This window comes from Falco peregrinus, chromosome 18 (assembly GCF_023634155.1).
Source record: "Falco peregrinus isolate bFalPer1 chromosome 18, bFalPer1.pri, whole genome shotgun sequence".
NCBI lineage: Eukaryota > Metazoa > Chordata > Aves > Falconiformes > Falconidae > Falco > Falco peregrinus.
The window spans coordinates 1896525-1921322 of NC_073738.1; the positions used below are offsets into that span (position 1 = coordinate 1896525).

Consider the following 24798-nt stretch of genomic DNA (forward strand, 5'->3'; position numbering starts at 1 on the left):
GTCTTACAGCCCTGGCAAGGGTGGGGTGTCTCATGTCTGTACCTGCCCCGGGCTCTGAGGATCCCCCGGGCGTGGAGTCGGAGGTGCCTGTGAAAAGTGAGAAGGGAGAGCGGTGCGGCCAGCTGTGCGGCCAGCTGTGCCGGGGCATTTCAGGAAGGAGGGGAGGGCGGCCGGGCGCTGCAGGGCACTGGGGAGAGCAGAGGGGCTGGTGCTGGTGCTCAGTTGCTCAATGCTGGGGAGGGGGGGGGGCAGAGGAAAGTGGGACCCGGGGGGGCTGCAGCCAGCCCTGCCCAGCTCGCCCTGGCAGGGAGGTTTGCTCGTGGGTTGGGAGGAGCGGGAAGCATCTCTGCGGTGGCAACGGGGGGTTGCAGCTCTGGCCCCCCCACGCTGACCCCCCCCCGTCCCCGTCCCCCCACAGGCATATTCGCAGGATGCCTACCTGAAGGGCAATGAGCCGTACTCCGGTGGGGCGCAGAGCATCCCTGAGCCCCCTCCTATCTGCTACCCGCGGAAGACGTACCCCTTCCAGGCGCGGGGGTGCAGAGCCCCCTCCGGGCCAGCCGCCGGACACTCGTGCCCACCGCCCCGCTGCTGCGGGCCCCTCGTCCCCGCTTGGCACCGCCACGCTTGCCAGCACCCGGAGCGAGGTGGGCGGCAGCCCTGCGCACCGCCCTGACGAGCCGCAGCCTGGGGTTCCCCCACCGCACCCCACCGCACCCCACGGGCACCCCGGCTCCTTCTCCTGCACCAGCTGCCCCAGCAACGTCGCATCGTCTCTGCCTGACCGCTATGGGATGCCCCCCGCCGCCGCCTCCTGCTACGGAGTCCCCAGGCACCTCCCGGAGCACCGGACTCACTGTGGCTTCAAGGAGGGCGTTGGGGGGCTGGTGGGGGCTGGGCGCTCCCCCCGGGAGGTGCCGGGCAGCCAGCGGGTGCCGGGCCGGCAGGAGTGCCAGCAGGCTCTGTCCCGCTGGTTTTGCAGCCAGGAGCCGCGGCGGAGCGCCTCGGAGGAGCGGCGGCACGCCATGCCGCCCCGCTACCGCAGCGTGTCCCAGGACCGGCTGGGGGTCTCGGCAGCGGCCCCCGGGGCTGGCCCCACAGCGCATCGCATGACACCCTGCTGCAGCCCTCCCGCGAGGGCTGGGCGCCCCGCGCCCGCTCCGATCACTACCTGGGGCGCTACGGGCGCTCCATGGAGGCGCTGGAGCCCAGCGCCTTGCTCTCGCCCCACCTCGACCGCTCCGCATGGCCACCTGAGAGGGTCTGCCGGGCCACCGTCGCTGCCGTCGGGCAACCCATCCCGCATGCCTCCTTTGCGCCTTCCTCCTCCTCCTCCTCCTCCTCCCGGGAGCCAGCACCGGTGCAGAAGCACCCGTCGCAGCCCAACCTGCAGAGCGCGGATGATTCGGGCTACATCGGCTACCGGAGCTACAGCCCATCCTTCCAGCGCCGCACCGGGCTGCTGCACGCCCTCTCCTTCCGTGACCCAGCCTTCGGTGGGCTGCCCACCTTCAGCATCTCGCAGCGGTCCGCAGCCCCACTGCCAGAGAGCGTGGTCCCTGCCGTCCCACCACCCACCGGCCCCCCGCCGGTCCCCACCGTGCCCAGGGAGCAGCGGCCAGAGAGCAGCCGGGTGCCCGAGCAGCCAGAGGAGCGGAGGGAAGAGGTGGTTTTGCGGCAGAAGCCACCCACGGGCCGCAAGATGCCACCCCCGCTGCGGCAGATGAACTTTGTCTTCCCCGAGGGGGTGAAGGAGACGGACATTTGCGACCCCCCATCGGCCAGCGGCAAAGGGGACAGGCCGGCAGGCGAGCGGCCAGGCCGGCGTGTGGCTCCCTTGGCAGCCCCTGAAGACTCGCTGGCATCGATCCCCTTCATCGGTGAGTCGGTGGGGGGTGGCTGCCCCCGGGACAGGGCGTTAGCAAGTCCCGTGCCAGGGTGGGCACATGTGGGGGACAGGGTGAATTGCACAATTCCAGAGCATCCATCCGTGGATGTGCGCCAGCAGCACCCGCAGTGCCCAGCACCCTGCCGTGCCCAGCACCCCACAGTGTCCAACATCCTTCTGGGCACGCTGTCCCCGAGCAGGGCCACAGGCGCTGACGATGGGGTGCCAGGGTTCGGGCTCGAGTAGCCTCATCCTTCTGCTGACCTGCACCCCCTGCCCAGCCCCTGGTACCTCTTACTGGGCACAGCTGGGTGCGAACTGGAGCCCTGACAGGGATGTGTCTGGGATGACCCTCCCCTGTCTCACTTGGGACCTCCCCGCCCAGCCACGTCTGCCCCTGGGGACCCAGATGGGTCTGGGGGGAGCTGCCAGCTCTGTCCCCTCCCGCACCGCAGGCTGCCCCGTGCCTGCTCCCAGGAAGGGACCCTGGGGCCAGATGGGGAGGGAGGGGACGGGGTGGGGATGGGGGAGCCACAGGGTTGCTCTGCACGAGGGTCCGGGTGCACTGGTGGCCCCTGGCTTTGCTGGGGGTGCGAGCATGTCCCCCCACCAACAAACCCACCAGCTGCCAGAAGTGCTGGGGGGGTTCCAGCAGGGACATCCCCAGCCCCGTCCTGCCCCAACCCCTCCTGTAACTGCCCCACCCATCTCGCAGATGAACCCACCCAGCCCCAGCATTGACCTGAAGGCCAAGCACGTCCCCGCCTCCTCGGTGGTCTCCAGTGCCATGAACTCCGCACCTGCCGTCGCCACCAGCCCCTCCTCGCCCACCTTTGCCTTTGCCCTGAACCGGCACTACTCCCAGGACTGCAGTAAGTGCTGGGGAGGGGGGAGAATGGTCCTGGGGGCCACAGTGGGCAGAAGGATGGGGAGGAGCAGCCCCCCACCCTGGAGCTGTGCCTCAAGCCCAGTGGGCTGAGCAGCATGTGCTTCGCCCTTCGCCCCCTCGCAGGCAGCATCAAGGCCGGCCGTCGCTCGTCCTACCTCCTGGCCATCACCACCGAGCGCTCCAAGTCCTGCGACGATGGTCTGAATGCATTTCGGGATGAGGGGAAGATCCTAAGGTAGGGCTGGACCCCCCCCCCCTTCCCAGTGCTGCCGCCGTCTGGCTCCCATCGCCTCCCCAGCGTCCCACTCACGGGGGCTGCTCTCCCCCCAGGAGGATGCCCAGCCGGGTCCCCAGCCTCCGCATGCTGAGGAGCTTCTTCACCGATGGGGTGAGTGCTGTGTGGGGGTGAGGGTTGGGGGTCCCGGGGGTGCCCCCTGCCTGGGCATCTCTATAGGAGGGTAGCCCAGGGCTGCTCTGCCTGGTGGAGCAGGGGGTGCCGATGGCATCACCCCAACAGTGCCCGCCGGTCCTCCCGCAGTCTCTGGACAGCCTTGGCACGTCCGAAGACGCCCGCTCCAAAAGACACTCAACCTCCGACCTCTCGGACGTCCCGTTCAGCGCCGTGAGGAAGGAGGGCTGGCTCCACTGCAAGCAGATCCTCACCAAAAAGGGGAAGGTAGGCGGGTGCCCCCCCTCCCCGCGCCCAGCCGGCGATGCAGGGGAGACTCCCCGCCGCGAGCATCCCTGAGGTCCGTGCGCCATCCCTTCTCCCCGCAGAAGGTCGGTGGAGGCATCCGGCAGTGGAAGCGCGTCTTCGCCGTGCTGCGCACTCACTCGCTGTACCTGTGCAAGGACAGGCGGGAGGCGGTGACCTGCGCCCCGGCCCCAGGTGAGGAGGAGCCGCCGATCAGCATCCAAGCGTGCCTGGTGGACATCTCCTACAGCGAGACCAAGAGGAAGCACGTCTTCCGCCTGACGACCGCTGACTTCTGTGAATATCTCTTTCAGGCAGAGGATCGGGAAGACATGCTGGCCTGGATCAAAGTCATCAGGGAGAACAGCAAGGCTGAGGGCGAGGTGAGAGCCACATGGGGCTCCTGGCTGCCTCTGGCTCTCCCGGCACTAACCGCCTCGGCTCTCTCCGGCTCTTTGCCTTGTGCTGCTTCCCCAGGCCACGGCCAGCCCCTGCGCGGCCGGCTGCTGTGGGGCTCGCCCGGCCCGTGCCGTGCTCCCAGGGGTGCATGGGGGCTTGTGGGCACCGCGGTGTCCAAGAAGAGCGCGGCTCCGCTGGCCTCGGCCAGGGCAGGGTGCGCCGGGATGCTTGGTGGAGATGGTGTGGCTCCCCGTGCGCCGCAGCAGCGCGTCCAGGCAGGGTCGGTGCCGGATCCGCCGGCAGCATTTGGTCGTGTAGTGGGAGAGGAGCACGCGTGGCTCTGCCGTGCTGTGTCGTGGCTCTTGCCGTGGCGTGTTGTGGTTCCTGTTGTGGAGAGAGATCTGGCAGGGAGCTCCCTGCCGGCGCTGGGCATGGTGCCCGTGCGGTGCTGCCGGCTGCCGGGGCTGGTGCTGGGTCGGGGCTGAGCCCGCGCTGGGCAGCCATGGTCTGTGCAATGGGTCGGTCGGGTCTGAGATGGGGAGAGCTGCTCCGTGGGGCTGCGGGCTCCAGCCGAGAATTGTCGTGGGGCTGGATGTGCCGATGCTGGGCTGGCTGCGTGCCGTCTCCCGGTGGTGCCGGGATGGCCTCAGTGTGGTTGCGGTGATCGTGCCAGGGTTGTGGCAGGCTCCGTCCCTGGAGGGTGCGTTGAGCTCGGAGTGGTCTCTGGTTCTCTGTGGCACAGCCCCGCTCTGCAGGGTGCAGGGGGCTCGGTGGGGCTGGCAGTGCCAGCACAGGGAAGGTACTGCCAGGTCAGAACATGTGGAGCCATCTGGGTACCTGCCGGGGCCGCGGTGCTGCCAGGCAGGACCCTGTGGGCAGCATCCCGCAGGGATGGATGCGTGTCTTTGGACACTGCATGGTGCAGCGGGTGCGCCTGGTGTGGGCAGATCGAGGTGTGTGTGCCACGGAGGGATGCGCCTGTCCCTGAGCCTCTGCGTCCGGCTCGGACCCCGCGTGCCGCCCCGCACCGCAGCACGGAGCACCGGAGACCCCAACGGGGCGGCGAGCACTGGCGGGCACCAGCCGTTTCGGGGCAGTGGGGACCCGATCCTGCCCCTTGCCTGGTCCTGCCTGGCCCTATGTGGTGCCCGGCAGAGCGTGGACTCGCCCGGGGCCTCCAGTGGACGCGCTGCTCAAGCTCTCCCTTCCCCTCTTCTCTCTGCCTCCCCAGGACCCCGGTTTTGCCAGCCAGGCGCTTATCAACAAGAAGTTAAACGACTACCGGAAAGTGAGGTACGGACCCCGGGGCGGTGGGCGCTGAGACCCCACGTGCTTTAGTCATCTCAGTTTCACGGTGATGGAGCCAAGCCGGTGCCTCCCTTGATGGGGCAGTGCCGGAGGTGCCGGTGGCACCCGGCATCACTCAGGGTGCCAGCAGGGTCCGGTTTGGCCAAACTGGTACCAAGCAAAGGCTTAAAGCGGCTCAGTGCTCCCCAGGGGTTCCCGTAGGATTCAGGCAGCCTGGAAGAGGTTTGCCGGGAGGTTTTGCGCCGGGCTGGTGCCCTGCCTGAGCCCCCCGCTCTCCCCCGCAGCCCCGCGGGCACCAAGCCCGATTCCTCACCCAAGGGCCCTCGTGGGCTGGGGATCCGAGCCGAGTTCCTGAAGCAGACGGGAACCAGCGCACCCCGGTCCCCCAGGCAGGATGCAGCCGTCACAAAAGGTAGGTCCTACCCCTGCGGTGGGGGGCACCCCTGCAGGGCAAACACCCCTGGGGGCTTTGCAAGGAGGGGGTGCCTCGCCCCAGGGCTGCCATCGTGCTCGTCCCCATAGGGCAGCAGGGATGCTCTTCCCATTTATCCCGGCTCGTTAGCAAGTGATCTTGTGGGTTTTTCTCCCCAGATGAGAGCAGCTCCAAAAAGCCCCATGGGGCATCAACATCATGAAGAAGAACAAGAAATCTGCCCCCGGGCTTTTGGCGTGAGGCTGGAGGACTGCCAGCCTGCCCCGGACAATAAGGTATGGCCGCACCGGCAGTGCCAGCCCTCGGGGACCCTGTGCAGCCCTGACACCTCCGTCACCTCCTCCCTGTCCCTGCAGAACGTCCCGTTGATCGTCGAAGCTTGCTGCAAGGTGGTGGAGGACCGAGGGCTGGAGTACATGGGCATCTACCGCGTGCCCGGGAACAACGCCGTGGTGTCCAGCCTGCAGGAGCAGCTCAACAAGGGAGCCACGGAGATCAACCTGCAGGATGAGGTGAGGGCAGGGCAGGCTTCATGTCCTTGTCCCCGTCCCTATCCCTACACCTCTGGGATGCTCTTGGGGCTGTTGTCCTGGTCCATGGCTCTGTCTCCATCCCTGTCTCCAACATCATCCTTGTCTCCAACGTGGTCATCCCTGTCTCCCATCACCATCCCTGTCTCCATCACCATCCCTGTCTCCATCGCCGTGACCGTCCCTGGGGTGGCAGGGCCGCCTAGTGGTCGGTGGCAGCAGTGTCGGTGGCACCTTGGGGACACATTTGTCCCCTCACATCTCGCCACGGTGCTGCAGTGGCACAGGGCTTTCCCTGCCAGACGCAGACTGGGGAAAGTTGTCCTGCCATCCTCACAGTCGTGGTGGTGCTGGCTGGTGTCCCCCCTGGTGCTGGTGGCCTGGGGCTCCCCCGGCTTGGGGACATTCTCCTGCTGGCTCCTGCCTTGCCTGGCGTGGTCCCTCTGAGCAGCCCCTTCTTTCCCCCGCAGCGCTGGCAGGATCTGAACGTCATTAGCAGCCTGCTGAAATCCTTCTTCCGAAAGCTGCCCGAGCCCCTCTTCACTGACGGTGAGTCGCTGCACCCCGGCCGGCGGAGCCCCCAGAGTGGCCGCAGGTGACCCTGTGCCGATGGCCGCGTGTTGATGGGTGGTACCCGGCTGCCTGGCAGCCCCAGAGCCCATACCCCGCCCCCCCCTCCATGTTGGGGACAGGTCCCCAGACCCTGCGACCCCTCCTTGTCCCTCCTTTGCCCATCTGTGCCCCACCCCAGTGGGGGCCCACCAGCACCCAGCCCTGTCCCCAGCATCTCCAGCTGGTCCAGCCAGGGGTCCCTGGCCCTGGGGGGTTCCTCTCCCCTCTGCCAGCTCTGATCCCCCCCACCCCGTGTCTCGCTTTCAGATAAGTACAATGACTTTATCGAGGCCAACCGGATAGAGGATGCCAGCGAGAGGATGAGGACGCTGCGGAAGCTGGTAGGGAGATGGGGTGGGGTGGGGGGCACAGCCGTGGACCCCCACCCTGGGGGCTGTGCAGGTGGGAAAGGTGGGGAGGGTAAGCAAAGAGGTGACCCAGTGCCTCCCCACAGATCCGGGACCTGCCAGGTCACTACTACGAGACACTCAAATTCCTGGTGGGTCACCTGAAGACCATCGCTGACCACTCGGAGAAGAACAAGGTACCGTCCACCCACCCTGGGCACCCAGCCCCGGGCACCAGTCCCAGTGCCAGGCAGGCTCTCCGGGACCCCCGGCCCACCTCGAGCCCCCCAGCTTGGGCTGAGCTGCAGCTGACGGCGGGGTGGGAAGGGAGATGGTGCCCGATGGAGCGGTGGATGGTGAGGGGTGGCCACAGGCAGGCACTGACCCCGGCTCCGGTTGCAGATGGAGCCCCGAAACCTGGCGCTGGTGTTCGGCCCCACACTGGTGCGGACGTCCGAGGACAACATGACCGACATGGTGACGCACATGCCTGACCGCTACAAAATTGTGGAGACCCTCATCCAGCACGTAAGCGGCATCGGTGGGTGGGTGGGCAGCGGTGTGGCCGGGGGAAGGGGCTGATCCGGCCACACCGACCTCCCACCGCTCCTCGCCGGTCCCTAACCCCTCTGCCATCTCCCCCGCAGTCGGACTGGTTCTTCAGTGACAAGGAGGACAAGGGTGAGAAGGTGAGTCCTGTCCCCGTGGGGGACACACTGTGGGACAGGGGGGGTGCAGACCCCTGGCTGGGAGCAGGGGTGCTGTCGACAGCCACCTGACCACCGTGCCCCCTCCCCTTGCAGACCCCCGTGGATGAGAAGGAGGCGCAGTCTGTGCCCAACATCGAGTACCTGCTCCCCAACATTGGCAGGACCGCGGCGCCCGGTGATGCCACAGGTGAGGAGCAGTGTCGACGGCAACGGTCCCTCTGGTCGTGGCACCGGGGCACCCCAGGGCGACGCTCCATCCGCTCCATCCCCCCGTGCCTGCACCGCCGTGGGCACCAGCCTGGCTCGCCGCGGCCACGGCAAACCCCTGCGTGCTGGAGCGGGACATCCCGGCACCCTCCTCACTGGAAAGCGGGGACACCCCCTCTGAGGGTGCCAGTGTAGCCCCCTCCCCACCCTCTCCCGTCACCCTTCTCTCCGGTGGCTGCTCCTCATCCCTCTGCAAACCCAGCCGGCTGCGGCACACTGGCGGCCCGTGGGACCCCTGCCCGCGCCCGCTCCCCCGCCCCAGCCCACGCTGCCAACTCAGAGACCGGGAGACTTTGATGTTCGACTGATTTCTTACGTTCTTTCCTTGAACTTCTCTGTGCTGTCCTCTTCCTCCTCCTCCTCCTCTTCCTCCTCCAGCGGACCTCCTCGAGAGCTAGAGCGGGTACAGTGTTGATGCTGGGTGCATTGCTCACGCACTAACTCCTCGGGGTGACCACGAGAGAGCGGGAGCAGGGGGGTGGCGGGAGGGAAGGGGACCCTGTCCTGCTTGGCCACTGTCCCCAGGGTTCCCAGCTTGAGGAGGGGCTGCCGAGCCCCTGGGGAGCCCCAGATCCTTGAACCCTGGTTTGCCCACATCGTTGCCCGGTGCCTGCGGTGGCACTGGGGCTGCAGTTGGCATCCTTTGGCAGGGATGGGTGCGGGGTGTCCCGGGACCGGCGCGCTCTGACGCCGGGGTATGGTGGTCCCCGTGCCCCAGGGAGGGTCAGCACCCCCTTTCTGCCTCCCCCTCTCTCGTCGTCAGTGGCTGCTAACCCCATCCCGGGGCGTGCGGGGCGGGAGAGGGTGCCTGTTGTCTTGTCTTTGTCCTTCACACCTGGGCAGCGGGGCCAGCGCTGCCTGTCACCCCTGTGTCCCCACTTGCCCTCTAACCCCCCGTGGAGCCAGGGCAGCCCCATGGCCTGGCACAGCCCCTCTGGCACAGCCCGGCCCAGCCCCCACTCCCAGGCTGGATGTAGTATCAAGCCGGATCCCCATGCCCTGTCCCAGTGCCGTGGTGGTGGCGGTGGCAGTGCCGTGCCCAGTGCCCAGCCCCAGTCCCCTCCGTGCCCTGTGGCCGTGGGAGGGTTGGGGTCCTGCCAGTGGGGTCCTGACTGTGTTTCCCACTTGTGTGTGCCTGTGTCCCTCCTCCCCCTTATCCCCACTCCTCACCTTGGGGCTCTGCAGCCAGCGAGCAGTGCCAGGGACCCCTGTGCACCACCGGACACCCCCCCCCAACCCCCCAAAGCCTCCCAGCCCCTCCTGCAGCTGCCAGCACACCAACCTGCTCGGTGTTGGCATCCCTGCCAGGGGCCAGCCACTCTGATTGCCCCGCTCTGTTCCTCTCCTGGTTTGGGGGAACGGAGCAGCATCCCCCAGCTCTACCCACCAACCCCCCTCCCCAGCACGCACCCACCCCCGTGACCTGGCTAACCCCCTCCTCTCCATTCTGCTTTACAGGCTCAACCCGCAGCGGCTCCGCCAAACCAAAGGTAAGAGGGTCCCGGGCTGGGGGCTGGCGGGGTGGGATGCGATGGCTGGGGCACAGTGCCTGGCCCGAACCCCGGCACCGCCATCCCTGACCCCGGTGTCACCGTATTCCCAGGGCACGTGGCCGTCGCGAAAGGCACCGCCGCACCGGGAGCTCCTCGCCATCCCCTTTGTGTCGGCCGCTGCCCGCAAGAGGAAGAAGAGGAGAGAGGCCGAGGGTGTCGGGAGCAGCACCGATGACGATGCAGAGCGCAGGGACACCCCGGGCCGGGAGCAGGAGGATGAGGGGACCGTGGCTGCCCTGCCAGGACCCAGCAAAGCCCCCCGCGGCACCGGCACCAAGGCGGCAGACCCCAGCCCAGCTAGGATGGAGCGGGAGAGCTCCCTGGAGCCTGGGGGTGCTGGGGCTGAGCTGGCGCCGGACGCCCGCTCCATCGTGTCGGGCTACTCCACGCTGTCCACCATGGACCGCAGCCTCTGCTCCGAGGTGCAGTCGGTGGCCGGGAGCCGCGGGGAGGAGGCGGACGACGAGCGCAGCGAGCTCAGCCACATGGAGACGGACACGGAGAGCCGGGAGGGTCCTCGGCCGGGGCAGGTGGATGGGGGGACAGGGGATGGGGATAAGGCCCCCCTCGGCCGCCCCTCGTTCAACTCCCACCGCCTGATCCAGTGCGACACGCTGGCCCGGAGGAAGCTGGGGCGGCCGCGGCCGGCCAGCGAGACCCCGGCACCCACCGGGGAGAAGCCGGGCTGGGCCCCCCCTGGGCGCCCCTCGCTGCGGGAGCAGCTCCGGCAGCACCTGCGGGTCTCTGCTGACGACATGGGGGTCCACCTGCGCCGAGCCCACTCCCCCGAAACCCGCCGCAAGAAGAGCAGCTGGCGCCGGCACACGGTGGTGGTGCCGGGGGGCCTCAAGGACCTCAACTTCAACGAGTGGAAGGAGCCGCGGGGGCTGGAGGTGGCCCCGGGACCCTGCCGTGACAAGGACTCGGGGCTCAGCAGCCTGGAGTCCACCAAAGCCCGGCCACCGGCACCCACCACGGCACAGCCTGGCACGGGGCCGGGCACCAAGACCCCCCCGGGCAGCCCCGGCCCCCCAGCCCCCCTGCGCTTCCCCCAGTGTCTCTGACCTCCCAGGATGTGCTCGCCGCGGCTCCCCCCTCCCCAGCCAGTGTTTAATTTAAGGACTCGCCTTCGTTCTCGTATTTAATTGTGCTCTGGACAAGCTGCTGTTATTTAACAAGTCCCTGTGGCCCCCCCTACGCCGCAGTGGGGGGACAAGGCCACCCTGTCCTCCTTGCTCTGGGGACCAGTAGGGTCCCACGGTGGTCCCATGCCGCAGCCTGGCCCCATCCCACGGTACCCTGGCCCACGGGCAGTGCCAGGAGGGTTGAGGGGGGGGTCATGGGGACTGTCCCCACCCAGGGTAGTGGTGGCCCCAGCCGCAGCCGTGCGAAGTGCGGGCGCTTCCCTGGGTGCTGCGGCTGCCCTCGCCGGGGATGTTCCCTGTGCTGGGGACCTTGGGGACCTCAGTGCTGTTGCCCTGGCGTGGCCGTGCTCTGTGCCGCGCGTGCCGGGCTCTGTGCCAGCTGGCCTGGCCGTTGGCACGATGGACGGGGTCCCCACGGGGTGGGTGTTTGCACCCGAGCGATGCTGGCGTAAAGGGGCACCCTGCGGCGGGGGGACGCCGCTGTCCCCCACACCCCCACGAGCTGCAGCCACCATCTGGCAGCAGCTGGGGAGCTGGCGTGTGGCACGGCATGGCATGGTATGGCACAGCACGGCACGGTGCAGCCCCCTCCCCAGCCCCGCTCCCCTTCCTACCCCTCCATCCCAGAAGCACTTTAGGAAGGGGACGCGGTGCAGCCACCGGAGGGGACGCGGCGGGGGGGATGTGGGGACCCCCAGCCTCACCCTGCTGGCACACAGGTGCCACAGGCTTGGGCAGCCACTGCGGGGTTGGGGGGGGTTGTCAAGTCACGTCACTGTTTCTTCTCCGTGTCGTTCTCATCCATTATGCAAATATTTGCTGTAAAGTTTTTTTTTTTTGTTGTTGGTTTTTTTTTTTTTTTTGTAAATATCGTCTCTGACTGTGTAACATATTCCAAAGGATTTATAAGGATTTTTTAAGAAGTTTTGCTCAGCTGAAAGGCCAGCCCCGAGCAGGGGATGTGCTGAACCAGTGTTGAATTTTTAAACCCTCCTGCATGTGCCCCCCCCGGCGTGTTGTACGAGTCGGCCGTGGAGCCGGTATATGCAAAACTGAAAAAAAAAAAAAAAAAAAAAAAAATCCAACAAGCCCCCCCTGCTTTGCCCCTTCCAGTCCTGGTCTATATATTGGAAATAAACTGGTTATTCAAGGAGGTGGTTTGCTGCTGTTATTGCTTCCCCTGCTCGGGGTGTGTGTGTGTGTGTGTGTCAGTACACGGATCCCTGTTTCCCTGCGCTGCAGGTCCTGGAGCACCAGCAGCACCTGGGGCAGGATTTATCCTGGCTTTTCCATGAGCCTGGGGGGAAGGAGCTGCCCCCCCTGCACCCATAACCCTCCCCAGGGGATGTGGCACCGGGGTGGTCTTGGGACCAGGGATGTCCCACCCCATCACCGGCACAGCGACACAACAAGAGACCAAACCTGGGGGGAAAAAAGTGCCAGAGAGAAAAAAAAAAAAGTAATTTTATTAAAGCCAGACACTCTGATAGAAAAGAAAAGTAATAAAGGGAAAAGAAAAAATAAAAAGCAACCCTTTGTCATCAGAGTTTGCAAGTTACAATGGTCACGTTGCGCACAGAACTACCCATGGCACCCACAGCGACACAGGGACAGCGATGGGCACAGGGTGGGGGCGGCGGGGGGCCAGCCCCCCCCCCCCAGCCCCCGCCTCTGCCCTGTGCAAGGCCTTTTTTTTTTTTTTAAATTATTTTTTTCTTTTAAAACAGTTCACAAGAAAATTCATGCTAAGAGACACACAACGTCGTAGAAACCCCAAAACAGCCTCTAAAGAGTATTAGGAATTTTTGTTTTCTTTTTTTTTCTATTTTTTTTTTCCTTTTAAAAGTCTTAGCCTTTTTTAAACAACATCCAGACGAGTAAAGCGGGGTGCGCATGCAGCGGGCGCCTCCGACACATGCACGATGCAGGCAGCGCTTTTTTTTTGGGATCGTTTTTGCAACATTTTCCTTTTTTTTGTCCTTTTTTTTATTTATTTATTTGATTATTTTTTTTCCTGGTTTAAACCAGAATCAAGTTTTTGCTTGTTTGTTTGTTTTTAAATTTTTTTTTTTTTTTTTTTTTTGTCCTCTTGCTTCAGCGAAGGCACCAGGGTCGGTGCTCACGGACGTTTGCACGATGCCATGAAAGGACGGACGCACACGCACGCAGAGACACACGCTCACAGAGAAACCAGCCTGATGGGCAGCAGGGCGGGGGGTGGGGGTGGGGGCGGGGAGCAATGGGTGCAAGCTAGCACCTTGCACCCCCTCCCCCAGCGCCGAGCACCCCTCCGCCCAGCACCATGCACCCCATCACCCAGTGGTCTGGAGGTGGGGGGGGCCCCCAGCATGGCACCCACCAGCAGTGATGCCTGCGAGGGGGCTCCCGGGGCAATAGCATGGACCCCCACACACCCCGAGCTTGCTCCCAGCGGGATGGGTGTCCCAGCACACCCATGGGTGCTACGGGGATGGGGCTGCACTAACTATAGCCCCCCTGACCCCTTTGCACCCGCATGTCCCCAGGGGTCCGGTGGCACCTGTCCCCCTCACACCCCCGGGACAGCAAGGTGGGGGGGGGGGGCTGTCTGCAGGTTCCCCCCCATGGGTGCTGGCAGGACAGAGGGTGCCATGTCCAGCCCCGTGGGAGCACCGGGACGGGGAGGGGGTGGGGGGTTGGGAGGGGGGGGTAAGGCTGGGAGAGAGAGGGTACCCCCCCCCCCCCCCCCTCCCGGGGCCATAAGAAGCTGCGGCTTTGCTACAGTGTTTCACTTTGGTACCAAGAAAAAATAATTAAAAATTAAATAAAACGCATCAAGTGACTGCTATTGCTGCCGGGAGGTGGGTGCTATCCTGACCCCAGGGCTGTCACCCATGGGTGTCAGTGGCCCCGGGGGGCACCCGGCCCCTTCCACCCCCTGCTCCGGCGGGGGATGGGGATGGGATAAGGAAGGTGCTGGACGGATGATGCGAGCTCAGCACGAGGGCTAACAAGCCGCAGGGAACCGACCCTCTCAAAATCACAAGGACCTATAGTCTAACCAGGGAAGAAAATCCACCCCCTAATATACCAGACGTGAAGAGATTTATTTCTTTTCTTTTCTTTTTAAATATTTTTATATATATTTATATTACGTATATTATATATATATAATATGTAAATATATTTTTTAAAACAATATAAAATGTTAAGACACTTCACTTAAATGTAAAGAGTTGCTTTTTGCAATCCAAAGAAATTGCATCATGATTATTATTTTTTTTTTGTGTTTTTTTTTTTTCCTCTTTGTTATTCAAAAAAGGCTCGTTCTTCTGTACAAAAATCATTGATATACAAAAAAAAGAGAGGGGGGGGGCAAAGAAGAAAAAGAATTTGAAAAAAAAAACCAACCAAAAACCAACCCAAGGACGAACTAGCCAACGAAAGGAGTGATTCGATCTCGTGTTGCACTGCGGCTGGTCTGCGCCGGCAGCAGCGCTGGGTACAGGCGCCCGCAGCGCACACGCACACACACGCACACGCACACCCAGCTCAGGTGGGCATCCGCACCCTGGGGACACCCCCCCAGGTCCCCCAGGTTGGAGGAGGCTGTTCCCCCAGGGATGGACCACGGGGCGCTGGCTGCGGCGTGGGGTCCCCAGCCGGCACCTCTGCCGGAGCAGGGGGGTCCGGGGATCTGTCCTGCCTGCTTGTCCCCAAGGGCGCGTGGCACTCGGGAAGGGGACAGGGGTCTGGCAGGGTGTCCCTGTGCTGTCGGACACCCCCCCAGCATCACAGCATCCCTCTGCCCCAGCCATCGCGCCCGGAGACCATGTAAAGTGCTACGTTCCGACCCCGGGTCGACGGGCAGCCCGACTCAACCCGTCTCTACCCCCTCCCCATTTTACACCCTCAGCCTTCAGCCCCTCTGGCACGCCCGGACACCCCGTGGCACCGGTCTCGGGTCCCCCTCCCGCCAGCCTTCGTATCGCACCCCATCCCCGGGGACAGCTGGGGCTGGGGGCTGGCGGGACACCCCCTTGGCACGGCACCGACCCCTCGGCCAGCGAAGGATGCAGCCCGGCCACGGTGCCGCCCAGCACCCACCGCCAGGACCTGGCTGGAGCGCTGAGCATCCTCTCCTCCGGGCGGGTGGGTGTCGTGGCTGCCGGGATGCTCAGCGGCGGGCGAGCGGTCGGGTCTGGGGGTGTCGGGGGCATCTTCAGCAGCCGCTGTTTCCCACCTTTCTGTGGTGGAAGGGGTGCTGCTGGTGCAGGCAGCGGGGTCCGGCACTGCCCCGTGTCCTCCTTGCTCGAAGCTGGTGAAACTGGTGGAGTGAAGCTCTGAGAGCTCTTAAATAAACAGAAAATGGCAGGGTGCGAGAGGGAGGGAGGGAGAAAACCCAAACCAACAGCAACCCACGAAACGAAAAGGAGAAAGTCAAGGAAAAGGGAGGAGAGAGGGAGAGAGAGAGAGAGAGAGAAACAGAAAGTGGCTGGTTGGCCATTGCGGAGCGAGATGGGAGACAGAAGTCGGGCCGTGGCGGAGCTGAGGCGAGACACAAGTCGGGCCGTGGTGGAGCGGAGGCGAGACACGAGGTCGGCCACATTGGAGCAAGACATTGAAAAAACAGAAAGAGAGGGACGGGTGGCGATCCCTTCAGGTGCCTCAAGAAGACAAGTCCCGGGGAGGAGGAGCCCAAGGAAGAGAGAAGCCCGGCCCCAGGAGCAGGAGAGCGGCTGGGTGGAGCTGGCAAGGATGCTCAGAATGAGATGGAGGAGTTCCTTGCCCCAAAGGAAGTCAATACGGGGATGGATGTTCTGCCAGATGCGGGTTTTTCTGAGACCGTGGGGGAAGTCTCACTAGCCTCTTTAGATGGTCTAGCGGCCTAGAAAGAAAAGCAAGATTCAAGGAGGAGGAGGAGGAGGAGAAAGGGGAGGGAAGTCAAACAGTTTCTTAAAGAAAAGAGAAAAGAAAGGCGAAAAAGAAAGAAGGGGGGAAAAAAAAAAAGGGAGAAAAAACCAAAAGGAAACAACCAAGAACCAAACAGGAGTTTGTTCAGAAGCAGCATTGAGTTAGGCCTGAGGTCAAGCAGCTGGAAAAGGTCCACCACAAAGAGCAGGAGATGAGCTGGTCCCACGCGTTACTGGATGGGAAGGGGATGTCCCCAAGAGGAGGAGGAGAGCGACAAGAGAGACGGATGGACAGACAGACGGAGACGTGGACAGACAGACAGATACGGAGGCGGGGGGGTGGAGGGGGGAGGGGAGAAAGGTGGGGAGGGGGACAAGAAGGGCAGCGTTAGACGGGGCACGCACGCCACGCGGCACAGTGCCCGGCGCCGGGGCTGCCACCGAGGTGCCGTCCAGCTGAGCCGGGCAGAGCCTCGGCAGCCCCGCGGCACCCCCGGCTCCTCCGAGAGGTGACAGTGCCCACCCCGGCCCCCTGTGCCCACCGTGCTGGCGTCATCACCACCAGCACTGACATGATCCAACCCTCCTCATGCAAAAGCTGGTCCAAAGGGAGCCAGGGCGCCGGGAAGGAAGGGTGCTCACAAACCCTCCCGGAATGGGAGTGGGCTCCACCAGCCCTGCCTTGTCCCCGCTGGAAGGTGGGTGGACTGCTGGGGTCAGGGGGGGTGGCCAAATCCTGCATAAGGAGGGCAGCGAGGACAAAAATGCCACAGAAAACTCTTGGTCCGGCCACCCCAGTGAGGCCACCGGTGGGTGCTAGGGGCCAGGTGACCAATGCTGTGCCCCACGGTGGGGGCGAGGGGCATGGTGACGCTGGACAGCCAGGGTTGTGCCGGTGTGTGGCCTCCAGGGAAGGGGACTTGGTGGCCTCCCTGGTGTGCCTGGGGTCAGGAGATGCTGCCTGGCCCCTCGGGGCTCCTGTAACAGCCCTTTTGGCCAGTGTTTCTCTGCTCCCCAGCCCATGGGACAGCCCTGGATGGGGGGCAGAGGGAACCCCCCTGTCTCTCCCCGAGTCTGTGGGGGTGTGGGTGTGAAAACCCACGTGCACCCATGTATGCTGGGGGAGGGGGTGGCAGGTAGACCCCTGACCTCAAGGATGGACCTTGCCTGGGGAAATCTTGCCCACCCTGGGACCATCTCAGATGCGGTCACGACAAAGAGCACCTGCGTGGCTCCGACCTGGCAGTGGGGCAGTCAAGGGGGGGGGGGGCGGGGGGGCTGAGCCCTCTTGCTGGAGCCAGGGGGGAGCAAGGTGCCCGTTTTGCTCATGCGCCATTTGCCTAAATTGCATGAAATCCCCCCTCCAAACCCAACTCCAGGTAGGTGGGAAAAACCTTTGTTTTATCTGACAAGGTTTATGGATCCAACAGAATGAGCAAAATCAGGGTTTTTTGGATGGTTCGGTAACGCCAGGCGCAGGGAAGGGGATTGACACACAGAGCAGGGAGCGGGGAGGAGGGAATGGGGTGAACCTGCTCATGGTGCTGCTGCCCACCGCGGGGGCAGGAGGTGGCAGGGGAGGGCTGGGAGGGGGAGAGGAGAGGCGAGGGGGGGTGGAGGGCAGCGGGCTGGCCGTGGTTACTTTGCCCGTGACCTGAGCAAGCCGGAGAGCCAGGGCCAGCACCACGCTGTCAGCAAGGACAGAGGGAAGGGAGCCCCGCTGCCTGCGGCAGGAGTGGTCCCAGGGGATGGGAAAGGGATGGGTGCTGGGCTGGGGCAGGGGACACACACCATCCCATCCCATCCCATCCCATCCCATCCCATCCCATCCCATCCCATCCCATCCCATCCCATCCCATCCCATCCCAAAGCACCCCTCTTCTAGCTGCTGTGGCCCCCCTACCCTCTCCCCATGCTGCTGGGTGACCCGGTAGATCACCCTGCCTGTGACACCCCCCTCCCGGAACGAGCTGCTTCTGCAGATGCGGTGCCGCGGTGCATGGAGGGTCCTGGCTCTCCAAAACCTCCCGGGATGGGTTGGGTAGCCCCAGCCCCGGGTAAGTGAAGCCCCTTGGGGCCCCCGTGCCAAGCACACGGCGCTGCAGTGCTCATCCCCACGGCCAAGACGTTCTGCAAGGAGGCCTGGGGGGGTCCCTCGGGGAGAGGGGACCAACGCTGGGGCTCAGCCCTGTCCCTCAGGGCAGCAGTGGCAGACGGGGCTGGAGGACAAATGCTTCCAGCTTCAGCCTCACACCACACTGGGGATGAGTTTGCCACTCTCAGCACAAAGTCATGTCCCCATCCCCAGCAGCCAGCTGTGGAAACCACCGTGCTGGGCACAGACTGGAGTAAGACCCCCCTCCTGCACCCCAACAGCTGGGTCCCTGCACCCCCAGCCCCACCAGGCTCAGCAAAGAAAGGCACTGAGAAAGCCCAGCCCCTGAAAGCAGCACCCGTAGGGTCTCCCCTGCCCACCACCCACACCCTGGCCCCGTAGGAGGCAGTGAGGGAGATGCCAGGGCTGTGGGCAGCCTTTGGCTGGCTCTGCTGCCAGGAGAGCCGGCTGGGACGGTGCTAGCGATAGACTACCTGCTGCTGGCCCTGGATCCGCATGTACTCCATCCGCTGCTTTATGTGCTTGCTTTTGTCGGGACTGCCCTGCTGCTGGCTCTGCTTCAGCCGGGATGCCGGGTTCACCACCTTCATGGCTGGGATGGAAACGCCACCGCTCTGTCAGGACAGAGAATTTTGGGGAAGGGGTTAAAACCAGCAGATGAAAGCCCACACCGGCCCCGTTGGCAGCGCATCGGATGCCTGGAGCTGTGCCGAGCCCCTGCGGCACCACCATGCCATCCCTGCCCGGACCAGCCCGTGGTGGCAAACCCAGGCAAGGACGAGGTCACCAGCTCTGTGTGCCAAAGGAGCTGTCACCGGGCAATGCTTTGGCGAGCTCAGAAACCAGCCAGGACTTACTGAGTGCCACCACTGCAAGGCAAAGAGGGAGTTTGGGGCAGACACGGCAAACACCAGGAGACCAAGGGCAGGAGGAGAGCATCCCCACCAGGGCAGGGCTGCACGGCCAAGAGAAAGGAAAAGAGGCGACGGCAGGCAGAAGCAAACTCCAGGTGGAAACGGCGGCAGTGGGAATACAGAGGGTTTTATTAACTAGCTGTGTAGAGATGGAGATACAAAGACTTGCAAGAGCTGCAGCGAGGGAAGCGGTACCTGTACACACATCCCCTGGCACTGTGGGTCCCTAAAGCGGTGCCCGGCACGCGTCCCCCCGCTGCCCGGGGCACCCTGGATCCTCTCCCTGCCATCACTGCTGCCTCCTGCCTGCCCCATACCAAGTCCGGACCAGTTGCCGCAGGCAGAAAAACCGGCAGCACCGACGCTGCCCCAGAGATGTGCAATTGCTGCCCAGATTGCACCTCCGACGAGAGAAGGCCAACGGGTTATTGTAGCGATGGCTATGTGGCTCTCCGTGCTGCCTGTCCTGCCTGCCCTGCCCTGTGACCCTCGGTGGGCACACGGATGGGACGTGGGGACTCCTGTACCCCACAGCACACAGAAATCCAGCCCCTGCCTGCGCCGCACCTTCCCCGGCGCCCCAGCATCCCTGGCACAAGCAGGCACTGGATCCCAGCCTTCGCAACCAACTCGCAGCATCCTTGAAAGGCGGCACAAGACCTGCCCTCTCCCGCCTCGGCTTTCAGCACCGACCGAGCTGCGCAGCCTCTCCTGCTGAACCCCGAGCTGAGCTTTGCTTTCTGCGCACCCGTGCACGTGCCACAAATCCATCCCGCAGCTCCTGCTCCTAGCTTGCCAGGCTCCAGTGGTGCAGCGGGAGCCAGCAACGGGAGAAATGGCAGCGACACCCACTTGTCGGCCCATTCACCCAGCGAGAGCACCGCGGCGGTGCTGAGAAGCGGGGCTGAGATAATTGCTGCAAATGAAAAAGGAGATTTATTCCCCAGTGCTGAGCGTTAATAAAGGAGCAGGCTGACATCGGAGCGGCTGGGGGCGTTTTCTCCCCTCTTTTCCCAGCTATTCAGCCAGCCGAGCGGCTGCCACAGATTCCGGCAGAAACCAATTTGGATGGCTTCGGGGAGCCCGCGCTGTGATTTAATTAGGAGAAACAGCTGCCACGCTCAAACCACAGTTCGTTACAAAAGTGCTTATGCAAAACGAGGGACGCTGCTTCGTCACCCAGCACACCCAGCCCTCGCCGGCCCCGTGGGATGCTCATCACTGGCCCTGTACTCATCACCAGCAGCATGCTCAGCCCCCAAACCTGCCAGGGTAGAAGATACCAGCTTAGCTGGGATCTAATTCGGTGCTAGGGCACAGCAAGGGATGGCACTGGGTGGCACCAGCACCGGCGAGGGGCAGACGGCAGCTCTGCCTTGGCACCAACCTGCCTTTCCGCTGCCGACTGCTGCCTGCAGTCTCGCTCCTGCTTGCCTGCGCTTCCCAAACCCCTTCAAGCCACAGGGAGAAACGGAGATTTGTTTTCCACCTTGGCTATGCCTGGAGGTAGAGTCACAGAGAGGGAGCAGGTAGAGGTGGAGGAAGAGAGACATCAGAGTGAGTCCGGGGCAGAGCACAGCAAGAGGGATAATAGAAAATAAACCTGCGGAGTGTCGAGGGAGAGCTGCGGCTTGGGTAGCAGAGGTGGCTTGGTCTTGCTTGGAGATGGACTCTCACGAGCATCATCTTTGGCCTGACTGAGGTCCAGGGCAGTCCCGTCATCACAGCGACTGTGTCTGAGATCCCTCAGACCTTCCTTGGTCTCCTTGCCAGCATCCTTGGATCCCGCTTGTCCTAGCAGTTCTTTAGGGAATACAAATTCAACCAAGGGATGGCTGCTGATCTCGCTGATGGTTATTTCCAGCTCACGGATAGTTTCTTCCAGGCTGTCCAGTCTTTGGTACGTGCCTTCGTAAATCTCCTTGCTGCACGGAGCCATGGAGCGGCGAGGGGACACCTGCCCTTTGCAGAGCCCTTCCGCTGCCTTCCCCCCAACCCCGGCGTCCTCCGTGCCACCTCCTCCCCCGGCAGCAGGAGCTGCGCAGTGGTTTGGCCTCCAGAAAGCAGCAACCTGCTCCTGGGGATGCTCAGCCCAGGACTGTCCGCTTCCCTGCGGGGCTGGATCCCTGCCTGGAAAAGCTCTGGGATTTGGCACTGGTGAGCTGTCCTCCCTCCAGGCTTGTCTGCAAGCCCCAGCAGAATGCCCAGGAGGGAGTGATGCCTCCTGCGTGCTCCGCCTGGTTCCTCCTTGGGGGTCCCCATCATTGGGAAGCTGGGGGACGGCACTGGGCGTTCTGCCACCGGTGGAGGGGAGCGCTGCCTCTCCAGATCCAGGACCCCTGGCTTCCCCCCGGGGACGAGGAGGCTGTGCAGCCAAGGGACCTCGGTGAGATGTCTTGCTGCCACCTTCTCGCCTGCTGGCAGCGTTCGGAGCAGTGTCCCCTCCTCCTCCCGCCACAGGCTGGCTCGGTTTGTGCCCTGAGATAGGTGGTACCTTGCTGGCTACTAGAGGGAACCTCCGAGTCTCTCCTGCTGCATGGGCATGGCCCTGAGATGGGCTGTTCAGGGGGTGTGGGGCTGGGGCTGGAGGGTACCCCGCTGCGGACGGGGACTTTTCAGAGATGCCAGGAGACACAGGGCATTTCCTTCCCACCTCGGGTACACGCTCCCCTCCCGCTCCTCCGCTCTGGGGGTCCCCGTGCTCCGAGCAGCCAGTTGCCACCCACACCTCCGGTTCAGCTTCGGGGGACGGCGGTTCAGACACCCACTCGGTGAGCACAATCTGCGGGAGGGAGAAAGCCCTGCTCCCCGGGGCTGCCAGGGCTGGCGGCTCCTAGGTAGAGAATTCAGACAGATTAAGAGCCAGGGGAGAGCAGGAGCTGCCGGGGGGCACTATGTGCCTGCACACACTACTGGGGTCCCCCATTGCTGGTGCCTCTGGGCATCGTAGCGCTGCAGGGAGGTGCTCAGCCAGGAAGGGGGATGCTCAGCTCCCTCCTGCCCAGCCCTGACGTCCCATCGGTACCCGCAGCATGGACAGGGACCGGTTTTCTACTGCGCTGAAGGCAACCTGGGTCTAGGAGACTTTGGAAATAACTTGCCTGGACTTATTAGCAAAAATGATTTGGTGTTGCTGCACCTCCCGAACGCCTTTGGAAACCTGACTGCCACCATCCGCCTCGGATTTCTCCCATGCTGGTGCAAACTGGTATGGCACTGGTGCAGGAGCAGAGCCTGCTCAGCCCCGCAGGACACCACAGCTCCCAGCGGAGTTGAAGGCAAGGGACGAGGCATCGCAAACAAGCTGCCAAGGGGCATCAGACCTTAAAAGCCCTGAGTAGCGAGAAGACACCTAGAAAATATGTCCTTCATCCCCCACCTCTCTGTTCCTGTCCCAGGGGAAGCGCAATGAGCTGTGCAATGCCCAGGGAACCAGAGCTGGCCATGCCCTCCACGGAGGGGAGGGAAGGTGAGCTGGAGAGATGCTCTGGCAGAAAAGTTGCCCCCCTGCAGCTGCAGCCATGGGGATGCTGCTGGCACCCGAGCCCTGTGCTGGCCAAGGGGGCTGCCACCTCTGCAGGGGCTTCACGTGCAGCCGTCCCTGGCTCCCTGCCCTCACGGCAGAGCAGGGTGGCATGGCGGTTATGCCACACTGCCAGCTGGCACAGGATGGGCAGCAGGGACATGTGCCCTGGCTCGGTGTGTCTCACTCGTGCCCCAGCCCTGGGGGTCTGAGTAGCACCCACAGCAGAGAGGGAAGGAGACACAAGTGCTGGGATGACTACAGAGCTCTGGGTCTGGAGCTGGACCCATCCGACCTCTGGGGACAGGGGTCCTTGCCTGCAGGGACAAGAGATGCTGCTCTGGGGCAGCCATGGTGCTGGGTCTTCAGGAGAAGGGAGGGTCCCAGCGGGACCCCTGCAATGTCCCCAGACCCTCACCAGCAGCTGAGCCGCCCTGGATGTGGCAGAGCTCCCCTCACTAGATGCTTCCTGGTGAGGGGCTCAGCAGCACCCCCCATCCTGCTCTTTGCCCCCTTGTTCCCCTGGCATCCCCTGCTCCATCCCATCCACTCTTCAGGCACCTTCCTTCCCTCCTGCTCTCTCCACTCCCAGCGCCCAGGGCAGGATGGAGGGCAGGACAGCTGGGAGGGAGCCAGGAGGGGTGATGGGGCCAAGCCCAAAGCAAGTCCCAGCAGCCACAAGCTTCTGGTCCAGTCCTTCACCTTCCACCCATATCATGCACGGGGAACGAGGTGTCCCTGCACAGGGCACGACATGCATCACCCCCCACTGCCCCTTCCAGTGACACCCCCCCTCAGGCACCCAGTGCACTATGAGAGTGGCGAGGCCCCTCCGTGCCCTGCCTGGTGCAGTGCTGGGGTGGCCCCTTCTTTCCTTCCATCCATGTGGGTGCAGGATCTGGCCCTGATGGAACTGCAGCAGCCCCATGCTGCTGTTGCATGGGTTAGTGCTCAGTCCTGTGCCATGTCAGTGCCGCACGCGCAGTGGCGGTGAGCGAGGGAGTGGAGAGAAGCCATTAGTTTGTTAAATCAGAGAAAGAAGCAGAAGTGAGTTAAAAAGAAGCAGGAGAGGAGGTGGTTAAAGTGCAGCCCGTCGGCAGGATCGGTGCTCAGAGCGAGCTGTTACCTTCCATCCTTCGGCTGCAACGGAGGCTCCGTTGGGCCACGAGTCTACGTGCCCAGGGGAGACGGCAGCCGTGAGCGGATCGTAACGGAGCTTGGGAAGGAAAGGGGAGGCAGAGCTTCTCTGAAACACCTGGGGAGTCAAACACGGGCGGGTTGGAGGAGGGAGGCTTGTGGGGAACAACGACGCAGCCCATGCCTGCAAGGATGCTTGCTATGGTCACGCCAGCACTGGGGCTCGGCAGCGAGCGAAACATGGGCTGTTCTCATCAGCCAGGGGCAGCCCCGTCCTCTGCTGCCAGCAGCGTCGCCGGTGCCCTGCCTCCTGGGGAAACCAGTCAAGGAAAAGCCATCTGTTACCCACTTGGGCACCTCGACCATAGCAAACAGGGCAAGGATGTGGGGCACTGCCAGCCTGGGGGAGTTCAGAGCCTGGGGACGGCGTCTCGGGTGGGATCTCTGCAGAGCGCCCTGTGCACAAACCCCAACGAACCTCCAGCTGAAGCTGCGTAGCATTAAAAACCAAATGAGTTTGGCTTAAAGCTCAAGACAGGGTAGAAGCGCTGAAGACAGGTGGTGAACGAGGCATGCAGCACCTGGACCCAGAAGGGGTCCGGCAGGGTGCAACAGCTCCATCCTGCCCGTCCCACAGCACCGCGCTCCTGCTGGGAAACAGGTGAGGAGGGGGAAGCCCACTGCTGTGCCGACGTGTGGGATGTCACTCCCCAGACCCAATCCCAAGGTGTTCCCCACAGCTGCCCGGAGCTGGGCACAGCCACGTGTGAGCGGACAGGGCAGGGTGGGCATCGCCTGCAATGCGGATAAGCTGGGGCATCCCGCAGCCCCTCCCGCGCTCACCTCCAGCTCCGCAATGATGCGGTCCTCGTCGTCGTCGTCTTTGATGGCAGAGGCGATGATGGGGGGGGTGGACGCTGGCCTGACCACCTCCGACACTGTCCTTCTCAGCTTCACCTGGGGCTTCTGGGTTTCCAGCTCCTCCGACTCGGCCTTCTGCCAGGGGGGAGCAGGGTGGTGAGGGGTGGGGGGCACTGGGGGCCAGGCAGGGCTGGTCCTGCTGACGGTGACCCCCTCAGCCCAGCCCCGCAGCCATCCTGTGGCCCCGCTCCCTACCTTCATAAAACCGGGCTCCTTCTTGCTGGTGACGATGACTTCGCCGCTGCGGGTTGTGGTCAGCCCGTGGGACGAGGGGAAGCTGCGGCGCGGAGGGGGAGGCGGTGGTGATTTGGAGGGTTTCTCGGTCCGGTACCGCGGCACCGTCAGTTCGTCTGGGCACAAACGATGCTGTGAGGGCACGAGACCTTTCCCTGCCCCTCTAATACAACACCCGAGGCTCTCCCACTGCCTCCCCAGCTGTAAACCTCCCCTTGCGGCAGCACGGCTCAGCCCAGGGAGACCCACCAGCGATGGCACGGCCAGGGCACCCCCAGCCCTGGGA

The 24798-nt window shown here is 63.8% G+C and overlaps 2 protein-coding genes across 14 annotated transcripts in view; one reads left to right on the forward strand and one right to left on the reverse strand.

Moving 5' to 3' along the window:
• ARHGAP23 (Rho GTPase activating protein 23) overlaps positions 1-11704 on the forward strand; it is a 31179-nt gene extending 19475 nt beyond the window's left edge. Inside the window, 22 exon segments of the mRNA XM_055789771.1 lie at positions 419-556; positions 559-750; positions 915-1085; positions 1088-1888; positions 2604-2760; positions 2901-3012; positions 3108-3165; positions 3316-3453; positions 3555-3854; positions 5102-5163; positions 5463-5580; positions 5777-5828; positions 5831-5886; positions 5968-6123; positions 6612-6690; positions 7021-7094; positions 7208-7297; positions 7503-7628; positions 7748-7789; positions 7904-7997; positions 9536-9567; positions 9681-11704. Coding sequence (XP_055645746.1) covers positions 419-556; positions 559-750; positions 915-1085; positions 1088-1888; positions 2604-2760; positions 2901-3012; positions 3108-3165; positions 3316-3453; positions 3555-3854; positions 5102-5163; positions 5463-5580; positions 5777-5828; positions 5831-5886; positions 5968-6123; positions 6612-6690; positions 7021-7094; positions 7208-7297; positions 7503-7628; positions 7748-7789; positions 7904-7997; positions 9536-9567; positions 9681-10694 — 4062 coding nt within the window. The 3' untranslated portion in view covers positions 10695-11704.
• SRCIN1 (SRC kinase signaling inhibitor 1) overlaps positions 1-24798 on the reverse strand; it is a 150362-nt gene that overhangs the window by 77784 nt on the left and 47780 nt on the right. For 5 of the 13 annotated variants that reach the window (XM_055789751.1, XM_027785423.2, XM_055789756.1 and 2 more), the window contains 5 exons: positions 24474-24628; positions 24201-24353; positions 20301-21530; positions 18257-18397; positions 14047-15106 (listed from right to left, as the gene is read on the reverse strand). In XM_055789751.1, the coding sequence (XP_055645726.1) occupies positions 14597-15106; positions 18257-18397; positions 20301-21530; positions 24201-24353; positions 24474-24628 (2189 nt within the window). In that variant the 3' untranslated portion in view covers positions 14047-14596. The other 8 variants (XR_008744618.1, XM_055789753.1, XM_055789754.1 and 5 more) reach the window with 8 other exon arrangements.